The sequence below is a fragment of the Oryctolagus cuniculus genome, chromosome 13 (assembly GCF_964237555.1).
Source record: "Oryctolagus cuniculus chromosome 13, mOryCun1.1, whole genome shotgun sequence".
Taxonomy (NCBI): Eukaryota; Metazoa; Chordata; class Mammalia; order Lagomorpha; family Leporidae; genus Oryctolagus; species Oryctolagus cuniculus.
Window position 1 is genome coordinate 37,858,329 of NC_091444.1, and position 21,961 is coordinate 37,880,289.

General features: G+C 53.4%; 1 protein-coding gene across 1 annotated transcript in view; it reads right to left on the bottom strand.

Moving 5' to 3' along the window:
* Window positions 1–20,975, bottom strand: part of CAPN8 (calpain 8) — a 69,027-nt gene extending 48,052 nt beyond the window's left edge. The window contains exons 1-2 of the mRNA XM_051821387.2: window positions 20,595–20,975; window positions 12,732–12,801 (exon numbers count right to left, since the gene is read on the bottom strand). Coding sequence (XP_051677347.2) covers window positions 12,732–12,801; window positions 20,595–20,831 — 307 coding nt within the window. The 5' untranslated portion in view covers window positions 20,832–20,975. The remainder of the gene's footprint in view (window positions 1–12,731; window positions 12,802–20,594) is intronic.
* Window positions 20,976–21,961: the final 986 nt, after the last annotated feature.

Below are 21,961 nucleotides of genomic sequence, written 5' to 3' on the forward strand. Positions count from 1 at the left end.
CACCTGTGCCACCTGCACCCCTCCTCCTCCCCCATCTGGAAGCAAGACAGTGCCTGTTTCTGTTTCATTTATTTCCCCAATATCTACGGCACTGGGCAAGATGAAGACACTGAACAAACACGGGATGGAGGAACGAGTGAGCTGCAAAAGTTCTTCCTGGTGCTGACAATGAGTCTGGCGCGAGCTCCACCACCCTTCTCAGGGCGACCCCGCCTCCTGCTGTGTCTGCAAATGAAGACTCCAGCACCCCTTACGGGACCACGGTCCTCAGTTCCCGGGCGCATTGCAGCAAGGTGCCATTGTTCCAGCAGCAAGCACACCAAGCCTAGCCACTGCAGACGGCCAGAACTCCTGAGGGCCCAGGAGCCACGTTCCCTGCTGGGGCTGGGGTATTGGATTCGCAGGAAGCAGAGTCGCCCATACAGTTTCAGAGGTTAGCCCCAAATCCCACTGGCGTTTTTCTGAGCAATGGCATTGTGACTCATTTATGGCAGCTATAATTTTTATATCCTCAAAATAACTCTCTGGAGCTGTACTGCGTATAATAAAGCACACTAAGTAATCCATTTCTGCCGCCCCCCGCCCGGGGGGTTGGGGAGGTCTCCTGGCCCTGCCTCTCCTGGTTTCCATGACGACCCAGGAGGGCCTTTGAGCACTGCCAGCAGCAGCGTGGGCCCTCAGCTGGGTGGGGCAGTAATGCCTCACAGCACTTGCCTGAGGACTTGGGGCCTGGGGGGGGGGGGTGGTCTTTGGTTTCCAGGAGCTGCAGGGCACCCCAGAGAGCTAATGCACTTCAAAAAAAGAAAAAGAGGGACAAGATTGGTGGGTCACCTCTCAATCTTCTTGTCCCCTTCTCGGTTATCAGTGGGGAGGAAAGGAAAAAGCAAGCGAAGTCTTCGCAGCTGGAGAACTTCCTCAGTTACACCAGCGCCTCTGCGAGGCTGATGCCCACCTACTTTCTGCGGGTGCTGAAGGACAGGAACCTGCCTCCCGGCTTGCGGCCCTTTTTCCAGGCCCACCTTTAATCAGAACCTCAGAGCTACTCCGAGGAGGGCATTTCCAGCAGCTTAGGAACTGGAATGGATGCACTGGAGTGGGGGGAGGAAGTCATTGAGGAAACACATTTGAGGTTTAGGTAAATACACCTCAGTGCCAGTTCCTAGGCAAAGTGGCTTTGCTCGCTGGGTTGATTTAGAATGCCCTTCTGATATAAGACAAAATGCTCTAAGCCAGATGTCACAGAAAATGAAATGCAAAGGTGACTGTTGGGATTCCATAGCGGGCTCCAGCCCTGCCTGAAACACATGTGGGGAGGCCCCACATCCACTGGGAACAGCCAGACAGGCTGTTAAATACCCCTCCAAAAATGGCTGTAAATCGTAAGACACCCCCAAATCAGTGCTAGGGTTCCTGAGGCTTCCAAGTGTAGGCCTCAGAGTGTGGGTCCTCAGAGTCATCAAATCCCAGCAGCACAGCGGGGACAAAGGGTCCCCACGGCAGGATGAGGGCAGCACAGCACCACACACATAGTCAGAGAGGAGATGAAGCAAACTCAGACGTAAGAACGCAAGACAACCCAGGGCGGGGCTGAGGACAGCAAACAAGGTATCTGGGGACTGGGAAACTGCCCTGGGTCCCGTGCCTAAGAACCAGAGGCCAGGAGATGGGAGGGAAGCAAAAGTCTCAGGTGGAGAGGGAGAGAGGCCCCTGGCAAGTGGGTAGGCAGGGCAACTGCAGAGAGCAATTTCACCAGCAGCCAGAGCAGGTGTGCCGGAGCCCACCTAGGAAGAAATCGCGTTATGCCACAGGCCGTGGCTCAGGCGGCTCACAAGAGTGGATGCCAGTGGGAAGGCAGAACATCCCAAGGGTCAAGGCCATAATGCAGGTGCAGCGGAGGCTTGGAGTAGACAGAAGGCAATAAGCCAGTCACGACTGGCTTGCAAATCTATTCTGTTCCGTGTACCCAGGACTGACATGCACGGTGATTTATATGTTTGAATTAGAAAGTCTCCCATGAAAATGTACATTTCTGGCTTCTCCTAAAAACTGCAAAATCTGGCCCAAATCCCTCCATCTATTGATTCTACAGATATTTACTGAGCACCTACTCTGTGCAAACATTTCTCTACGCTGTAAGGATACGGCCTCCGGGTCCTTCCTCGTAACATCCAGCTCGAGCTGTGACGGCTTCCCCTTGTTGCAGAATACGTCTCTAGCTCGCCACAGTCCCCACTTCTCCCTGTTGTTAGCTCCTGCTGGCCTACTCTACTCATGAATGCAGCCTCTGGAGTCAGTCCTTCCCTGGGTCCCTCCAACTTGGGCTACCCAGGACCCAAGGGAGAAAGGAGACCCTGGGCCTGAGCAGGTAAGGAGAATGAGTAGGCACATGTGGGATGGAGAGGGGCAACCAACCACCAAGACACAGCTGATGAGCGGCATCTGTCTGGGCTCTGGCCTGGAAAGTGAGGAGCAGCGCAGTTCCTGGGATGTGCAAAAGGGACCCAAGTTGTGAGTGGCAGGAGTCACAAGACAGGACAGAGCAGAAGGCTAGGGGACCTGGGCTGCAGAGGATCAGGGACCCGGGCTGAAGCAAGGATGCAGCGCCTGGTGAGAGTGGTCAGGGCGTGAGACCCAGAACAAACCCCAGGGCCACCCAGCCGTCCTGTGGGGCCTCCAGGGGAGCCATCCAGAGGCATCTTGGGGTACCAGGTAGGGCGACATGCAAGATGGAGAGAGGCCCACCCTAAGGAGAGGATTTAGGGAGAAATGTGGGCATCCTGGGCCACTCTGTGAGCTTCACCAGGAGACTGCAGAGGTAGAAGGAGCACCAGGGGCAACAGACTGCACCTCTGGACGTGGGAGGCCCAGCCAGCCTCTGTCGGCTCTAGGCCAGCAAAAGCCACAGAGTCAACAAGAGGGAGTGACAGGAGCCGACAGGGCGGAAGGAAGCGCCCAACAGAGCGGCGTCTGCGCAGCACTAGTGAGATGGAGTTTGTTTCCACGCCTCCAATCCATAGCCTCCGAGAAGAAGGGAGGCACCTGTCCCTTCTGCCCTGCCCAGGTGGACCCAGACTGCTCCTGTGCCTTGAGTGGCGGCAGTCAATCTACAGAAGGAGCCTCTCCATCTCCGTGCCGTGGCTGGGGCTTCCAGCTAACGCCTAAGGCTGCCCTGAGTGTGACGGAGGCCTGAGCACAGCCTGCAGTCTCGCGCTTCCTGCTGCCCCAGCTTGGCTCATCTTTCCCCTTCTCAACAACACTCCCAGGAGTCAGCACCAACGGGCCCCCAGTAGCCCGGGGAGTGGGAGGGGGCGTGGCACTGGGACATTGCATCACTAGTGACTACAGGTGACCTCCTTTAGTCATGCCCTCTAGCCAGCCATGTGCACTAGAACCAATGGCCAAGGGGAGGGCAGCTGGAGGAGCCCGAGCCTCACAGCCCAGGCGGTGAGCTGAACCGCTCAGCATGCCACTGAGCCCCGGTAGTGGGGTCTGTGGGATGCCGAAGTATTGATCCACAGAAGTGCAGGGCAGGTGCTGTCCGGAGGCGTCCCCCTGAGCAGGAATCAGCAGCTCTCTGGAGCTTGATTTCCAGATCCACATGTCAGGCGCTCCGAGAGCAGCCTGGGGCCAGAGACCACCCACCACCTGTTCATGAGGTCAAGCGACCGCCAGGCTCTGAGGCTGGCTCCTGGGACCGCAAGGCTCGCCTGAACACACTGAACTTCTGCTGCCCAGTGAAGGGGAGTCAGCACCTACGCTGAACAGGTCGGGGAAGTTGGAGGCCACAGACAGGATCCTCTTCCTGCAAAAGTCCCCCTGGCACACGCAGGCAGGCATTCCCACAACGCAGGGCTCTTCACCTTTCCTGACACAGGCCGGGACCTGAACTCAGAACCACGTTTCTAAATGCATGAAAGCCCAAAACGTGACTAGAAAAAAAAAAAAAAAAAAAAAAAAAAAAAAACAAGTATCTTGGAAGTTATCAAACATGGCTTTTAAATTATGCTACAGGGGCTGGCACTGTGGCGTAGCAGGTAAAGCCACTGCCTGCAGTGCCAGCATCCCAAATGGGCAGTGGTTAGAGACCCGGCTGCTCCACTGCTGATCCAGCTCTCTGCTATAGCCTGGGAAAGTAGTAGAAGATGGCCCAAGACCACCGCATGGGAAGACCCGGAGGAAGCTCCTGGCTCCTGGCTTCAGATTGGCACAGCTCTGACCATTGCGGCCAATTGGGGAGTGAACCATAAGATGGAAGACCTCTCTCCCCCCTCTCCCTCTCTCTTTGCCTCTCCTTCTCTGTGTAACTCTGACTTTCAAATAAATCAATCTTTAAAAAAAAGCTATGCTACAGTTGTGTTTGTGCATCTGTACTAATGCCCGGTGTACAAGATTTGGAGGAAGGACAGCAAGTGGCATAATCACAAGGGGATGATGAGCAAAGGGGTGTGTTGCACATTTGTTACAACTATTACTGTGATTTTTTATTTATTGCCTTATTTATTTTCACTGTATTTAAAAGGCAAGGAGACAGAGAGATGGATGAACAGAGATTCTTTAACTGCTGCTTCACTCCCTAAGTGCCCACAACAGCAGGGCTGGACCAGGCCAAAGCCAGGAGCCCGGAAGTCCACCTGGGTCTCCCACATGGCTGGCAGGGACCCAAGTATCTGAGCCATCCCCTGCTGCCTTCCAGGGTGCACACTAGCAGGAAGCTGGATCGGAAGTGGAGGAGCCAGGACACGCACCAGGCATCCAGATAATGGGACACAGGTGTCCCAGGTGGTGTCCTAACTGCTGGTGGCCCAAAGCCAGCCCCTGCCAGTGTGATTTCTATGACTATGCTTTACTGCCTATATTAATATTGAAGGGTGACCCATTAGTGGGTAGAGAATCAACCTTGTAATACAGAATTCTCCCATGCTCAGGAAATACTGTCCTGTAACCCACTGTCTCAAATTCTCATCAGAGTGTGAACGGCTGTCCTGGGCCCTTCGTCCAAAGTGCACAGGACAGTGGTGGTGGCGAAGCAGAACAGGAGAGCACTGAGCCCTGGGAGCCCAGACAGAGAGAGCAGGACAGCCACTGCGGGGAGGACAAGACCCTATCAGCAAAGCGAAGCCCCCGTAGCACAGTTAAGCCCCCTGGGCTGCCTGCAACTGTCACCATGGTTCTCTGCCTCCCAGCGGCCTGAGCCTGCCCTCTCCTGAATCAGCGAGTGGATGTGGCCCTGTACGTCGTCTGAGGCCTCCCTGGTTGCTCGTTAAGAGTAACCAGTGACTTGATTCACTTCGCCCTAGTCCTCAAAGGATGCTGCAGATCAAAAGGTGTCTGGAAAAGTGCTCTTAAAGATGCTGACATCACTCCCAATTACTGGCTTGCCGTGTGCGCCAGGTCCCTGTGCCAGAAACCCAGGCCTCGCTCCCCAGAGCGCACTGACTCATGAAGGAAAATCATTGTCGGGGATGAGTAAGGGAAAGCAACGAATTTAGGTCGTTGCTGTGGGTTCTTTGTTTGTCTTCAGAGCCGTGGGAAATGATCCAGCTATTCTCTCTTGAAAACAGGAATACAGGTATAAAACGCCGTTCAATAAACACCACAAGGGTGAAAGGCATCAACCCCATAGAAGTGCGGAGAAAAATCAGGTCAAAAGAGAGAGGAAGGGCCAGCGCTGTGGCGTGGAAGGCTAAGCCTCCGCCTGCAGTGCTGGTGCCCCACGTGAGCACTGGTTCAAGTCCCCGCAGCTCCACTTCCAATCCAGCTCCCTGCTAATGCACCTGGGAAAGCAGTGCCCAAGTGCTTTGGCCCTTGCACCTACATAGGAGATCCAGAAAAAGCTCCTGGCTCCTGGATTCAGTCTGGCCCAGCCCTGGACATTGCAGCCATTTGGGGAGTAAGCCTGCAGATGGAAGAGCTCTCTGTCTCTCTCTCTCCTCTCTGTAACTCTGCCTTTCAAATAAATAAATCTTTTTTAAAAAAGAGAGGTCAGCCCCTCGGCTCACTAGGCTAATCCTCTGCCTGCAGCACCGGCACCCCGGGATCTAGTCCCAGTTGGGGCACTGGTTCTGTCCCGGTTGCCCCTCTTCCAGGCCAGCTCTCTGCTGTGGCCAGGGAGTGCAGTGGAGGATGGCCCAAGTGCTTGGGCCCTGCACCCCATGGGAGAGCAGGAGAAGCACCTGGCTCCTGGCTTCGGATAAGCGTGGTGCACTGGCCATAGCGGCCATTTGGGGGGTGAACCAACGGAAAAGGAAGACCTTTCTCTCTGCCTCTCTCTGTCTAACTCTGCCTGTCAAAAAAAAAGGCGAGAGAGAGAGGAGAGGGAGAGACAGGAACACACACAGCTCAGACACACAGAACACCAGACTGAGCATGACAAACAGACTGGGGAGAGGGGGAGCCCCCAACACTGACTAGACCCTCAGACCCTTCAAAGCAAAGCTCACCTCACTTACGGACAATAATCACCAGCCCCGCCCTGAGAGATTAGAAGTTTGGATAAACATCGTAGCAGAAAACATTCCCATTTCTATCTACATTCAGGGGGTCTCTGTTCCTCATTTATTTGCTTCTTGGTCTAATTTTTGTTAATTTATCTATTTTTGTTTAAAAGGCACAGAGAGAGAGAGATCTTCCATCCTGTTGTTCACTCCCCAATGCTCACAACAGCCAGGCCAAAGCCAGGAACCTGGAATCCAATCCTGGTCTCCCACAGGGGTGGCAGGACCCAGGCACACGAGCCATCACCCACTGCCTCACAGGGTGCACAGTAGCAGGAGGCTGGAATCAGGAGCAGAGCCGGGACTGGGCCCAGGCCCTCTGATATGGATGTGGGCATCCCAAGTGGTGTCTGTGCTGTGCCAAGGCCCACTCCTCCTCATTTGTCAAAGCAGAAAAATGTCCTGACGCCTGTTCCTGAAGCAGCGAGCACCACATTTCATTTGTCAAAGACCCAGGTCTTCAGCTTATAGAGTGCCAGCCCTCACTGGCCTTCAAGCCCACCTACACTCAGGCTGTTTCAAGTCTGGTTGCATGTTCACAGTCATAGGCACATGACAATACCACGTCATGGTGCTTTCTTGCCTGTGGTTGATACAAGAGGACTGGATGACGCCTGGGCCAGAGGTAGAGTCAGCAGTTACTGCTGAGCTTGCGAGAGACAGGGCCACGGGATCCTCCGTGTCCCACAGCCACCCTTAGGGCCCTGGGCCAGTCCCATCCACGGCCTGTTCCTGGGACCTACTTCTGTTGTTGTGGGCCAGCAAGCACCTTCAAACGCCTTCTGTTTCACCCAGCAGTGTCTGCAAACCAAGGACAGACAGAGGAGCAGGATGGCATGAAACTCCGAAATCCTCTTGAGATAAACACACGTGGGCAACTTCAAGTCGGAAGTTTTATTCTACATGCCTGATCCAGTCTGATTGCCAAGGGTGCTAAGGAAGAAAAACACAGGAGCCTCAAGTCCAAGGGTGCTAAGGAAGAAAAACACAGGAGCCGCAAATCGAAGCTACGCCTACATGCTGTGGTTTGAATGCTCCCTCTGAAACCAATGCTGAAATTCAGTTGCGAGGAGGATGGTATTAGGAGGTGGGGCCTTTAAGAACACTCTGCCCGGTTAATTTTGTTATCGCAGGAGTGGGCAGGTTCACAACCCCACCCCTCCCTCGCACACACTCATTTCCCTTCCACCCGCAGCAGGAGGCCCCACCAGATGCTGCAGCCACGCTCTCAGGCCTCCCAGCCTCCAAAACCGTGAGCTGAATAAACGTCTATTGTTTATAAATGACCCAGTCTGTCTTAGCAGCAAAAAAAATTAACTAAGCCTGTTTTCAAACACTTTATAATGATGGAAGGCAGAGGGTTTAGGCCAGCACACAAAAGTGCAGCAGACATACATGAGCCCTGCTTTGCCCCAGGCACAGTGGACACAGAACGTGTGAGACAGTTCCGTAGAGCACACAGGCAGGACTCCCAGGCTTATTACCATCCACGTCCATCCACGTCCATCCACGTAGTGCTCACTTCTTGGACGATAAGGAACCCAGCATTAATTCTCTACTTATCACAACCACCTGACAAGCAGGGTTTGATTATATACCCACTTTGCAGCTGGGAAAACTGAGGTAGAGAGGTCAGAGAGACCACAGAGACCCAGGACTACTTTGTGTGTGGAATCCAGGGAGAAAGAGGCAGGGCCCTCAGGAAAGGTGCCTCCAGGGGCACTGCGGGGGTAGACTTAGGGGAGGGGCAAAGAGGCCAAAGGGCAGAGATGACCTGGGGAGGAAGAGTATGGGTGGGCCAGCCCTGAGTCCCTGACGGTTACTCTCCTGCTTCTATCTGCCCACAGCCAGTGCCCTCGTCTTCTAGGGAACGTGCCCTGTGGTTTGGGGGGGAGACTCTCACAAGAGTGGGTCCACAGGCCGGCACCGCGGCTCACTAGGCTAATCCTCTACCTTGCGGTGCCGGCACACGGGGTTCTAGTCCCGGTCGGGGCGCCGGATTCTGTCCCTGTTGCCCCTCTTCCAGGCCAGCTCTCTGCTGTGGCCAGGGAGTGCAGTGGAGGATGGCCCAAGTGCTTGGGCCCTGCACCCCATGGGAGACAAGGAGAAGCACCTGGCTCCTGCCATCGGATCAGCACAGTGCGCCGGCCGCGGCGGCCATTGGAGGGTGAACCAACAGCAAAAGGAAGACCTTTCTCTCTGTCTCTCTCTCTCACTGTCCACTCTGCCTGTCAAAAAAAAAAAAAAAAAAAAAAAGAGTGGGTCCACAACCTCACTGGCACAACCATGTGGTACCTTACCCCTCTGACTGCAGTACTGGGCCCACACTGCAAGTGAAGGCACAAACCATCACATCACATCACAGGCCTTTCCTGAGACTGGGCAAACCAACGCTGTGTGGGGTGCCACTGGGGTGGAGCTCGGGACCACTCGTGGGCATGCCACGTGCAGCCTGTCTACCAAGGACGAGGCTGAAGCCAGCCCACAGAGACCAGCAGGAGATGAGAGCGGGGCAGGCACACTGGTCACAGAAGCCTCAGGACGTGCTGGGACGCGCACGGAGCAGAACGCGAGGGAGAGGCTGGCTGGCTGGGAGAAGCAGCAGCAGGACCGGCTGGGCCTCTGCAGCTGGGTGACGGGCAGCAGGAGCCTCCACTGGACCAGGCACTTGCAGACACGTTCTGCACGGAACTTCACACTTAGAGCTGACTCCATCCCCACCCGCTGGAGGGACCCTGTATGTGGGTGGCCCTCGCTGGACCTGGTGAATGTGGGCTTAGCTGAGAAGACAGGGCAAGGAAAGGGTGGTGACACAGAAGACAGCGTATCTGAACTCGCCTCCTCAGGGTGGCAAGAAGCTCGAGGACCCAGGGAGAGCTTTGCCTTGGGAGCGCTTTCATCCACGGATGCTCATTTAATCACTCGTGTAGAGGCAAAACCACTGTGTCCTGCAGGGGCCGAGCTACCGAAGGAAAAGTCGGATTCTCCAGCAAGAACTACTTGGAGCAAGGGGCTCCTGAGCACTGCAGTCTCCCTGCTCTTTATTTTCCTATAATTATGTCTCCAAACACAGCCAGCTCCTGGGCTATTTGCAAGCATAAGCTCAGACACCTCAGTGTTCCCATCTGCACAAGGGATCACCATTCGCACTTTGAGGGTGAATTCTGGCTGAGCAAGGAGCCTCAGGAAGACGGGACTGTGGACAGTACATCCTGTCTGAGGCAGCCCTACTTCAGACCTGCTGACAAACACCTCAACTGGCCGTGACGTATGACCCAGGAGATTCGGTGCAACACTTTCCATCACAGTAGAAGGGAGGGAATAAATCCAGTGTCCACCAGCAGGAGACAGGATAGATTAACTGAGCTACATCCGTGCAATGCAGTCCAGTACTCAGAGAGGTTAAAAAAAGAACAAAGCTCTCTGTAGACAGGGAAAGACCGCCAAGATATTTTATTCAGTGAAATAATAGCAAACAACTGCAAAGTTGTCAACCAAGGCTTACAGCATGCTATCTTCAATGCAAGAGAGGGATACAAATTAGGAAGTGTATTTCTGTTTGCTTGGATTTGCATAAAGAAGCCCTGAAACTATTTTGGTAACAAGGCAGTGAGCAATGGAACAGGTGGAGACACGTGGGAGACAGGTGGGAAGCATCCCTTTCAAGGTTTGCCTTTCAGTGGTCTCCATTTTTGAATTGTAGGTATTCAAAATAATAATAAAATAATAACACATAATTATATGAAATATATGTTTTCATGATATAGACCAAATGTTTAAAAAAAAAAAAAAAGATGCATTAGAGAGGCTGGCACTGCGACACCATAGCACCCGGAAGTGGAGCACCTGTTCAAGTCCCGGCTCCCAGTCCAGCCTCCAGCTAATGCACCTGGAAGGGCAGTGGACAATGGCTCAAGTGCTCAGGCTCCTGCCACCCATGTGTGAGACCCAAGTGCAGTCCCCAGCTCCAGCCTGGGCTGTTTTGGCCATTTGGCAAGTGAAAAAAGATAATTAAAGAAAAACCTAGAGCAGACCCGCTGCACCGGGCCGGGCTCTGCAAGTCCACAGAGCATCTAATACACATCAACCCTGTGCCCCAGCTCACTGGGCCTGTGACACGGCCTTGCTCTTCAGGAACGCACACTGTGTGTCGAGTGAGGAATCTCTCCTGTGATCTCCCATGATCCCCCCCCACCCCCGCCGCCCCGCTCAGGGCCGCCGCTGGCTCCATCTCCCAGCCCACACGGGTGGCAGTGGCTTGGGCCTGGCTCCCCACCCCAGCACTGCGTTGCAGCCTCAGGTCTGGGAAGCAGCCACTTTTCCACCTGCTGAAGCTCAGGTTGCTTCACCAGCCCACAGGTCCTGCTGTCTGAAGCATCTGACCCCTTTTGGGAGGTTGGACGGGAGGTTGGACTCGGCAGTCCCTCTCCTCTCTCTTCAGTATAAACCACCAGCACCGGGTGGGTATTTAGCCCAGCTATTAAGCCTACGTCAACTGCACACCTGCACTGGAGGACCCGGCTTTGATCCCTGGCTCCAGCTCCCTGCCAATGCACACCCTGGGAGCCAGCACGGCTGCCTCCCATACCTGAGTCCCTGCTACCCACCACCCACGTGGGAGGCTTCGATTGAGTTCCTGGCCCCAGGCCCAGCTCCAGCCATTGAGGGCCTTTGGGAGGCAGTGGATGGGGGAGATATTTCTCTCTCTCTCTCTCTCTCTCTCTCTCTATTCCTCAAATAGACAATTATAAAGCAAAACAAAATTTTAAAAAGCCCACAATGGCAACAGCTGGGCTACCCCAGGGTGACCGCCATGGCACGTGTCCCACTTGTTTTGATGCGAGCTAGATTCTGAGAGTGAGTGGGGTTCATTTCCTGCACCCCCGGCCTCCATCACTGCACACTCTCTCCATGGTAACGCTTGAGCTCCTCTGTGGAAATGCTCTCTTCCCTTTGCTTAAAACTATTCAGCAGAAAATCCACCCAAGTCAATCAGTGCAGAGGCACTTATTAAATACCTTTCCCAAAGTTAAACATCTCTAACGAGGGCTGTGAACGGCCTGCCTGCAAAGTTGCATTTCCCCGAGTCACAGGCTGAACACAGCACGAAGGAAAAGCACCACGCACTTACCCAGAGCCAGAAAAGGTCAGAACGCCACGCTCTGTGCGCCTTCATGAAAAAGCCTGGGGACCTAGGGCTGAGGTTTTCAGGGAACAGGGCACACGCTGCTGGCACCCCAAACGCCTCCTGCTGCCTCCTAGCCACTCTCCGTGCAGCTGGCCAAGGCCTGTTTGCCGAACTCATTAAAGGACAGAACATTGGAAGCCTTTGAAATAAAACGCTCTGTGATTTTGCACAATCACGAGGGTTTCCAGCAGGCTGAAGGCAAAAAAGGTTTTCCTGGCTGGAACAAGGCAGAGAGAGACGGAAGGAAAAATCTAACAAATACAGGTCAGGGGGTCCCTGTGGGTGCTAAGGTGTGTGTTTGCTTTGCTCATTTTCACCGAGAGGATTTGTCTCTTCTTTGCCTTCGCTTCCAGGTCTGGGGTTTGTTGCTGGCCCTCGACAGTGATTTGGAAACCCAGTAAATTCCATCCAGGGCTGTGTTGTCCCATAAAATATTAAGTGTGGTCTGACTCTGCGCAGAAACTCCCCTCTGCGAGGCTTGCAGACCACTGCCAAGGAGAGCCTGGTTTTCCCACAAGCAAGGCTGGAGCTCGCAAAGCAAAATGCAATTATTTCCTAAGCTTAGCTGCACCTGACCTGGAAGGACTCTGATGGGCTGGGAAGTGGCGATTCTTGATTCTGGGCTCCCAAGCCTGTGAAAGAATGTTTGGCTAGAAAAATAAGATTCTTGTGTTCTTACGAATTATAAAAGCATCTATGATGATAGCCCACAATTATGTAGACATGGTCATTCCGTAAGGCAAATTAAAGATAATATTACAAAAACATAGTACATCATAGTGCTCTGCTACTTGCATATAAACCTAGTTTGTTACTCTAGCATGAAGCAGGTTAAATGAGCTGGCAGAAAACCTCTTGTTAGGGGGAACCAAAACACAGTGCCAGCATTCAGACCCAGCGTAAGGCCTGCAGTCTCAAGAGCGTCAATTCAAATGGGTAAATTGTGTACATAATGTAGCTGGTCAAGTCCAACAACTTAATCTGACACTGCGAATTACAGATACACAGCGCCCTCCCCCAGAACAAACAGGTGTCTCCCAGGTACTCACCCAGACCACCCTGTCGAATGTCTGTGCGTGTGGCTCCACCAACGATAAACTGAGGGCTGGGACACAACTCCTGGAAGTGATTTGGGACAAAACACAAGTCACCAGGTGCCCACAACAGTGGCTGCATCAGAGAGGCAGAACTGAGGGCCGGAGAAACTAGGAGATCACCTGCTGCACACACGTGGTCTTCGTGCCAAGGGCTCTGAAGCCCAGAGAAGGGAGGACACCCTGCCAGAGTCACACAGCTCAGGGAGAACACAGCAGCAGCCAAAGCCCGGAGTCCCTGCCGCGTACGGCCTTTGGATTGCTCTGACTGTTGTGTGCTTTTTGATTGTGCGTTGTATGTGTTATGTGGATGTAAAGAGGGGGTGGGGCACAGAGAGGTAGGAGAAAGGCACCAGCTGAGATAACTAGGCGATGACAGAGGATCCCACCCATCCAGACACCGCCCCTATTTACATAGAGAGAGGAGTAGAACAGGGTTTAGCAAAATACTCTGCACCCTGTGGACACTCGTTAAATACCTGACTAAGTGATAATGATCCCTTGTGCAGGTGGAAACGCTGAGGTGTCAGGAAGTGCCATTTCCAGAGACACAGTCCCCTGGCTGACCTACGCTGCCTCCCCTCCCAGCTCTGCCTGGCACAAGGGGGCGCGCTTTAGGTCTGCCTGCCGCCTTTGGTTCCCAGCAAGGGTTTATTCTGTGCCTGCTCGACTCACTATGGCAGGCAGGGGAGAGGGGGAACAGAGGGAATGGAGAACAGAAAGAAAGAAAACACTTGGCCTCCAAGGGCTTTCCATCTGTGTGGGAAACTGAGACTGGCACTCAAGACACAGCCAGAGGCAAAGGGCTAGAGCATAACGATGGAACGCAGATGACATCCACAAAGAGAGGAAAGTGGGAAATGCCCAACAGCCATGAAGGCTGAAAGACTGTTCCCGTGGGAGATGGCGCACGTCTGTCGGAAAGGCAGGGCGTTCGGCACACGGAAGGGCCCGCATGGGGTCCCAGCTCTGCTGCTGACTCCAGCTTCCTGCTAACGTGCACCTTGGGAGGCAGCAGGCAATGGTCCACATACCTGGATCTCTGCTACCCATACGAGAGACTCAGATTGAGTTCCAAGTCCCTGGTTTTGGTTTGGCCCAATCTTAGCTTTAATGACACCTGGGGTAGTAAACCAGAGGATAGGAGATCTCTCTCTCTCTCTCTCTCTCTCCCCCTCTCTCCCTCTCTCTCCCTCTCTCTCTCTCTCTTCCCTTCAGATGGACAGATATAGATGGATAGAAATGTAGGATTCAGGGGATGCCTATAGACTGGTCCCCAAAGAAGGCCTGAGTCTGCCCGACCACCACATTGTTTGAGGGAGAAGAAAAAGAGCCCAAGAAGCAAAGGAAGTCCACCACACTGACTCGGAGGCAACCAGGCTGCGCAACATCAGGACTATCTGGCCGGCGCCGTGGCTCACTTGGCTAATCCTCCGCCTGCGGAGCCGGCATCCCATATGGGCGCCGGGTTCTAGTCCTGGTTGCTCCTCTTCCAGTCCAGCTCTCTGCTGTGGCCCAGGAGGGCAGTGGAGGATGGCCCAAGTGCTTGGGTCCCTGCACCTGCATGGAAGACCAGGAGGAAGCATCTGGCTCCTGGCTTCGGATCAGCGCAGTGTGCCGGCCGTAGCGGCCATCTGGGGGGTGAACCAATGGAAGGAAGACCTTTCTCTCTGTCTCTCTCACTGTCTATAACTCTACCTGTCAAATAAATTTAAAAAAAAAAAAAAGACTTGTTCCTCTCACAGCCTGGCTTTAAGCTGCCGTGCCCAGAGTGGCGCTAAGTGGTTTGTGGGCGGAAGGAATGTTTATTTTACTATGTCTTATTCACTGGTATTATCCAAAATGCACCCCCTCATCCAGAAAAAAAAATTAAAACAACCAAGAAATGCCAGTACTGCTGCACTGTGTGAGAATCCCTAGGTTTGCAAAGAGATGAGGAGCCTGCACCGCCACGCTGTGCCCGAAGAACTCGCCCAGGCCTTCTCCCGCCCGAGCTTCCTGCTGGAACTCAGACTAGAGGATGGAAGATGCAGGCTCCCACCTGCCCACACATGTGCCTCTTTTTTTCCCCTTAATAGCAATTGTGCGTTCTCAGTAATAATGTTCCTCTCGATCGAGTAAAGGACCCACACTGTGCACAAATACAAATTCCTCCAGCCTGGCCTCAGCCTCTGGGGAGCGGGCATCAACAAGCAATCCAAGGCAGGAAGTGACTTACACTGCACTTTCGGGGACGCTGGCTCCGTGGAAGCGCCTACCACCCCCCTCCCCGGCCCCGGTGTTCCCACACCCAGTGGTCTGCATTTCCCACCACATCCTCTCTCCTGCAATGGCAGTGACCACTGCGCAGGGCCTGCACTTGCCCTCTGCCTTCTCCTTCTGTCTGACGCCTCACTGTCGGAAGCACTCACCCATTCTCTCATTCAAGTCTCCCTAGAACTCAATGAAGTAGAAAATACTATTATTCCCTTGCATAACTGAGGAGACTGGGTCTCAGGGAGCTTAGTAACTTCCCCCATAGTTATCCTGCTAGCAAAGGCAGGCAGAAGACCAGAACCCCAATGCACCTGACACCCAAGCCCTTGCTCTTAACTGCTGTGCTGCCGGCCAGCCAGCCGCTTGTCCATTCGCCTCTCCCTGACTAGTTGCAGTCCACAAAGAGTCCTCTTGAGCACCTTCACACAACCAGCGTGCATTCAACCACGGCTGGATTGAAAACTCCAGATTCACAAATGCACAAGGGAGCACCTGGACAAAGGGTGGAGGCCCCAGACAAGTCCCTGCCTCTGCCCCTTCTGCTAATCTCCCCACACTTCAATGCTCACTGTCTCTCTTCCCGGGGCTCCTTGTCATGCAGCTCCTAGCTCTGTATTTCTTCTTAAGATCAATAAACTACTTAATTGTCACAAGTGGACACTTTAGAAGAGAGCGTCACTGACTGGTCCACGCCAGGGTCTGCACACGCTGGCTACTCCTCAAACCACAGAGGCACCGCCCTGCACAGTGGGGACGCCTGGGCAGGAGGATGAGAGAAGCAGCCGCCAGGAGCGCTCCCTGATCCTGCACAGCCAGTCATTTTGCTTGTGACGGAACTGTTGTTCTGCCTAATAGCAGTGGGAAAAACTGCCTTAGGATTATGAACAACCAAAAGCTCATCCTGAGAGTCCCAGCTTGACCTTGAGATCTTTATCTGGGCAAACTTGTTGTCCAACCCTTGAGACAAGAGCCCAGGCGAACCCTGTGCTTGGCAGCCTCAGACAAGGCAGGTACCCCTGCAGAGACAGGAGGTCCAACATGACGGCTCCAGACAACATCCAAGTATTTGTCTTTATGTGTTATGGGAAGGGCAAAAACACCTAATATGTGGCCTAGGATATATAATTATAAACAATCTACAATATATGTGACACACAGTCCAGCTCTCTGCTGTGGCCCGGGAAGGCAGTGGAGGATGGCTCACTGGGCCCTGCACCCGCATGGGAGACCAGGAGAAGCACCTGGCTCCTGGCTTCGGATTGGCGCAGCTCCAGCCGTAGCGGCCATTTGAGGGGGTGAACCAATGGAAGGAAGACCTTTCTCTCTGTCTCTCTCTCTCACTAACTCAGCCTGTCAAAAATAAAAAAATAAAATAAAAATAAAAAAAAGAATTAACATCTCTGGGGGCACCAAAATGAGAAGAGCGGCACCTGGGCAGCTGACTTCCAGTGCCCCCAAGAAATCAGAAGTCCTCCTCAAAAGTGAAACAAAAGCAAGTGACGCAAAGAAAAGAATCCACCTGTTTAGAAAATGGGCAACGGACTTGAATGGGCATTTCTCCAGGGCTCACCTACAAGTGATCAATAAGCACATGAAAAGATGCTCAACTCCGGAAGCGTTAGGAAAATGCACAGCAAAAGCACAATGAGAAGCCACTTCACACCCATGAGGATGACTACTGTCCAAAAAAACCAGGAAATACCAAGTAGTAGCAAGGATGTGGGAAAACTGGAATCCTGTGCGCCACTGGTAGGAATGTAAAATGATACAGCCACTGTGTAAAACAAGGTGGCGATTCCTCAAAAACATGAGATAGTATTACTCCATGATCCGGCAATCCCACTTCTGCATATCTAGCCGAAGAACTGGAATCAGGGATATTGGCACACCCGTGTTCACAGCAGCGTGATTCACAGCAGCCAAAAGGCGGAAGCAACCCAAGTGTCCATCAATGGACGAGTGAATAAAATGTAGTATATGATACTACTCAGCCTGAAAAAGAAAGGAAGGGGCCGGCGTTGTGGTGCATGGGTGCGGTTGAGGCCTGCAACACCGCATCCCATATCAGAGCGCTGGTTGAAGCCCTGACTGCTCTGCTTCTGATCCAGCTCCCTGCTAATGTGCCTGGGAGGACAGCAGAGGAGGGCCTAAGAACATGGGCCTTGCCACCCAGGTGGGAGACCAGGATGGAGTTCCAGGCTCTTGGCTTCAGTCTGGACCAGCCCCGGCCATTGCAACAACATGGGGGGTGAATCAGCAGCCTCTCTCTCTCCGCTCCCTCCCTCTCTCCCTCTCTCTTTTCCTGTCTCTATCTCTCAGCCTTTCAAATAACTGAATAAAAATTTTTTTAAAAAAGGGAGGTGGGGGGTGGGAGTGGGTGGGGAAGAAATTCTGACACATGCTACAACACGGATAACCTTGAGGTGTTTCTGATTTTACTTATATGAGGCTCCCAGCATAGCCAAATTCTTGGTCAGGAAGTAGAATGGTAGCTTGCAGGGGCTGGGGCATTTAATGGGTCCAGGGTTTCAGTTCTGCAAGATGAAGAAAGTTCTGGAGATGGAGTGTGGCGATGATTGCACAGCAGCGGGAATGCATCAAGGTTTATGTTATGTGGACTTTACCACAATCTAAAAATAAGTAGGGGGTTGGCACTGTGGCGTAGCAGGTAAAGCCAACTCCTGCAGTGCCAGCACCCCATATGGGTGCCAATTCAAGACCCAGCAGCTCCACTTCTGATCCAGTTTTCTTCTATGGCCTGGGAAAGCAGTAGAAGATGGCCCAAGTCCTTGGGCCCCTGCACCCACATAGGAGGCCAGGAAGAAGCTCCTGGCTCCTGGCTCCTGGCTCCTAGCTCCTGGCTTCAGATCAGCCCAGCTCCGGCCATTGCAACCATTTGGGGAGTGAACTGTGGATAGAAGACCTCTCTCTCTATCTCTCCCTCTCTGTCTGTAACACTGCCTCTCAAATAAATAAATAATCTTTAAAAAATATTAAGGGGGCTAGCACTGTGGCACAGTGGGTTAATGCCCTGGCCTGAAGCACCGGCATCCCACATGGGCACTGGTTCTAGTCCTGGCTGCTCCTCTTCCAATCCAGCTCTCTGCTATGGCCTAGGAAAGCAGCAGAGGATGGCCCGAGTCCTTGGGCCCCTGCACCCATGTGGGAGACTCAGAAGTAGCTCCTGGCTCCTGGCTTTGGATTGGCGCAGCTCGGCTGTTGTGGCCATTTGGGGAGTGAACCAGCGGATGGAAGACCTATATCTCTCTATCTCTAACTCTCTCTGTAACTCTGTATTTCAAATAAATAAAATAAATCTTTTAAAAAATTTAGTTAGTGTTCTATGGCATACCAGAGAGTAATTCCAGTCTAAAATTGTGTATTATATATTTTAAAATAATTAGAAATGTCCAAAGATGCCCTTTACATAAAAACAATAAATATTTGAAGATGAAAATACCAATTACCCTGACTGGAGCATTACGTGGTGCATCTATATACTGAATATCATATTGTACCCCATAAATTCATAACACGAATATTATGTGCTCACTAAAATTATTTAACATGAAAATGAATTTAAAGGGAAGGAGAAAAACTAGGCAAAGGTAAACTGATGCATGACTGACACAAAAGGAAGCGCTGCTCCCTCCTCAGCCCCATCTCAGCCACTCACCCTCAACTCCACTTGAAGTGGCACAGGTTGAGTATTCTTTACCCCAAATGCTTGGGACCAGAAGTGTTTTGATTTCAGACGTTTTCGGATTTTGGCATACTTACATACACAGGGTGACATATCTTGGGGATGCAACTCGGGCACGTGTGTCTGTATCTTTTTTTATTTTTATTTTTATTTGACAGATAGACAGTGAGAGAGACAGAGAGAAAGGTCCTCCCTCCATTGGATCAGCCCCCAAATGGCCACTATGGCCGGAGCTATGCCAATCCGAAGCCAGGAGCCAGGTGCCTCTTCCCGGTCTCCCATGCAGGTGCAGGAGCCCAAGCCCATCCTCCACTGCCCTCCCGGGCCACAGCAGAGAGCTGGACTGGAAGAGGAGCAACCAGGACTAGAACCCAGCGCCCATATGGGATGCCAGCGCCACAGGCGGAGAATTAACCCAGCAAGCCAAGGCACCGGCCCCATGTGTGTCTGTATCTTATACTCACAGCCTGAAAGAAAGTTTATAGGATATTTCCAGGGCACACAACCCTGTGAGGTCCAGCGGGCAGTCTTCCACTGTGGCATCAGGTATGCACACAAACATTTTCAGATCGGGGTGCTCAGCCGAACATCCCAAGTCCCTGCGACATCCTTTTATGCCTCTAGTGAGCACTTCCTCCTCCCGCCCTGGGCGTCAGCCCTCCCGCAGTTTCTGCCGGAGCAGAGACCACAGCCCATTCCTCCACTCCCCGCAGCCGCCTCCCAAACAAGGCAGCGCTGATGCCTGGCACAGAGCAGTGGCCGAGAAGCCGCCTGCTCAGACGGGATGCGGCTGTTGCCCTCGCAGTCACCACCCAAGACTGATTTCCCACTTGGATTTGCCCTCGCCCACAGTGACCAGTAGGTTTCAGAGGGCCCTGGGGAGAGGGACCAGGGTGGGCAGGAGGGAGGCGTGGAGAAGGACTTATTCCCAGGGGTGCACACTGTGGTGCTAAACCAATAGGATGGAGACAGAGGAGCAGAGAGAGCTGGAGTGCAGCGGGGATTTTGATCATTTCCAGAGAATTATTCCCTTCCTATCTTCCCTTTCAACCACTGCCGGGCAAACAGGAACCATGCCCCGGTGCCCCTATTATCAAGGCCAAGGCCGCTGAGTATGTTCACCGGAGAGCTCACCTTCCGAGACTCAGCTAGGTGTCGCACAGAACAGAGACCTCAGGTCGGTGGCCCCAGTTCTCACAACCACTCTAGGTGAGGGGGGCTCTGGCCCTCGCAGGGAAATCACTCAACAAGGGCCACCCAGGGAGAAGTCGCAGGCCTGGGTTTCGGGAGGACAATTCTCCGTCTCCTGACCTTGGGCTTTGTGGACATCAGTAAAGGCATCCAGGAGCCCCTGGCTTCCACTGCATCCACAGAGCCACGGCTCCGCCCTGAGAGAGCAGAGGCCTCTCATGGACCCTTCAGCCGGGGGGCTGTCCTCACGACCCAGAGCTGACCACAGCTAGCACTGGTTTGTCCCACTGTGCTCTGGCCCCGGGGGCCTGGGCGACACCTACCACATATTCTGTGGTAATATAATCAGATTCATCTTTGTTTTATCTCCCAGAAAAATAAGGCACTAATGGCACACCTTCACAGATGACAAAACTGATGCTCACCAGGGTTATTTATCTGTCCGCAGTGAGGCAAGATTCAAATCTAACTTGTCTCTGGTCCCAAAGCCCAAGTCGGTTCTTCCTCACTGCCTCTGAAAACAGATTTTAAAAGCAGAGGAGGCGAGAAGGGTCTGAAATGTGGGAATCAGGAACTTGGGAGGCACAGCAGCAGTCTCCCTCAACTCCCCCTGGCCAGACTCAAGGGGCCGCCACCCGACCCGGACTCAGCAGAGGCTGTCTCCTTACCGTGGGCCGCTTCCACACGATGCCTTGAGTCTGGGGGGAGTGCGGTCCAAGTTCCTTAAAGCCCAAAGCTGACGGACAGGCTGGGAACTCTGGGTCCTTAAATAGGACCCCTGAGTCCAGGCACTGTTGCCTCAGGGTCTCGAAGTCCTGGCCCAAGTACTTCACGGCTTTCTGGATGGAGCCAAGACCTTCTGCAGCCGCCCGCTGCCTGGACACGCCAGCTGCCAGGGCTGCCATGGCCCAGGGCTCTGCGGGATGGACACGGGGCAGGGCGGCTGTGTTCTCAGACACCTACCCCACTGGGAGGGGAGCTATAAGGCAGCACGGACGGAGGTGGAGCAGGTAAACGTTTCTCCCCAGGGCCCACTGCAGAGGGAAGTGAGTCACAGCTAGAAACAAATATGTACCCAAGGTGCACACGCACCTGCCCCACCTCCTCCGTCTGCCTCTCCTGGACAACATGGAGGCTGCTGGGAACCTCCCAGGGCCCATCCCAGGTCATTAGCCCAAGAAATCCCTCAGGATCCCAAGCACCTTCACCTCTTGGTAAGACCTATTGCCCGGCATCGGACCCAGGGACTGACGAGACGGCTGAGAGCACGGCTGAGGTCGGGCTTCCCCGAGGAATGGGATGAATGGTTCTGAACAGGAGGAGGACAAGGGGCTGCAGGGGTCTCCTTTCCAAGCAGGAAAGTGTGGTTCCCTCTTTTCCAGGAGGCCACCGTATCAGACAAGGGTAGGTTCAGAGTGAGCAGCGCAGGAGGGAGGCTCCACACGAGTGAAAGTCTGAGCCTCTGACCGCCTCGGCCGCTGTCCCAGCTCCACCAGGAATCAGCTCTGCTACCTTGAGCGAGCTACCTAACCCCTTTCCCTTGCACTTTCCCCTGTGTAAAATGGCAGATAACAGGAAAGCCTCGCTCACAGGCTTGTGTGGAGGAGAGATGGGATTGTGCGTGTAATTTGCTCAGATTTGCACACAAGACGCCCAGCAACTCCCAGATGCCAGTGTACCTCGGAGCCAGGAGCTGGGACAAAAGCCTGGGGATCGGGAGCCTTGGTTCTGATCTCAGAAGGGACTTACGGCTGTGTGACCTGGATGGGTCACTGCTCCCAGGCCTCCAGTTCCCCGTGCCTTGACCACCCCCAGGGTGTGGACCATATCAATGGTTTTTGAGCTAGGGTATGCACGGCAAGCTAGAAAATGGTCTCCCAAAGATACCAGGTTGTAATCTTTGGAAACCGTAAATGGTACCTTATCTAGGAGAAGGGTCTGCAAATACAACTAAGGAACTTGAGATTCTCCTGGCCCTAACTGCGTGATGTCCTTGAGGGAGGGAGGCTAGGGGAGACCTGGCAGCAGGCAAGAG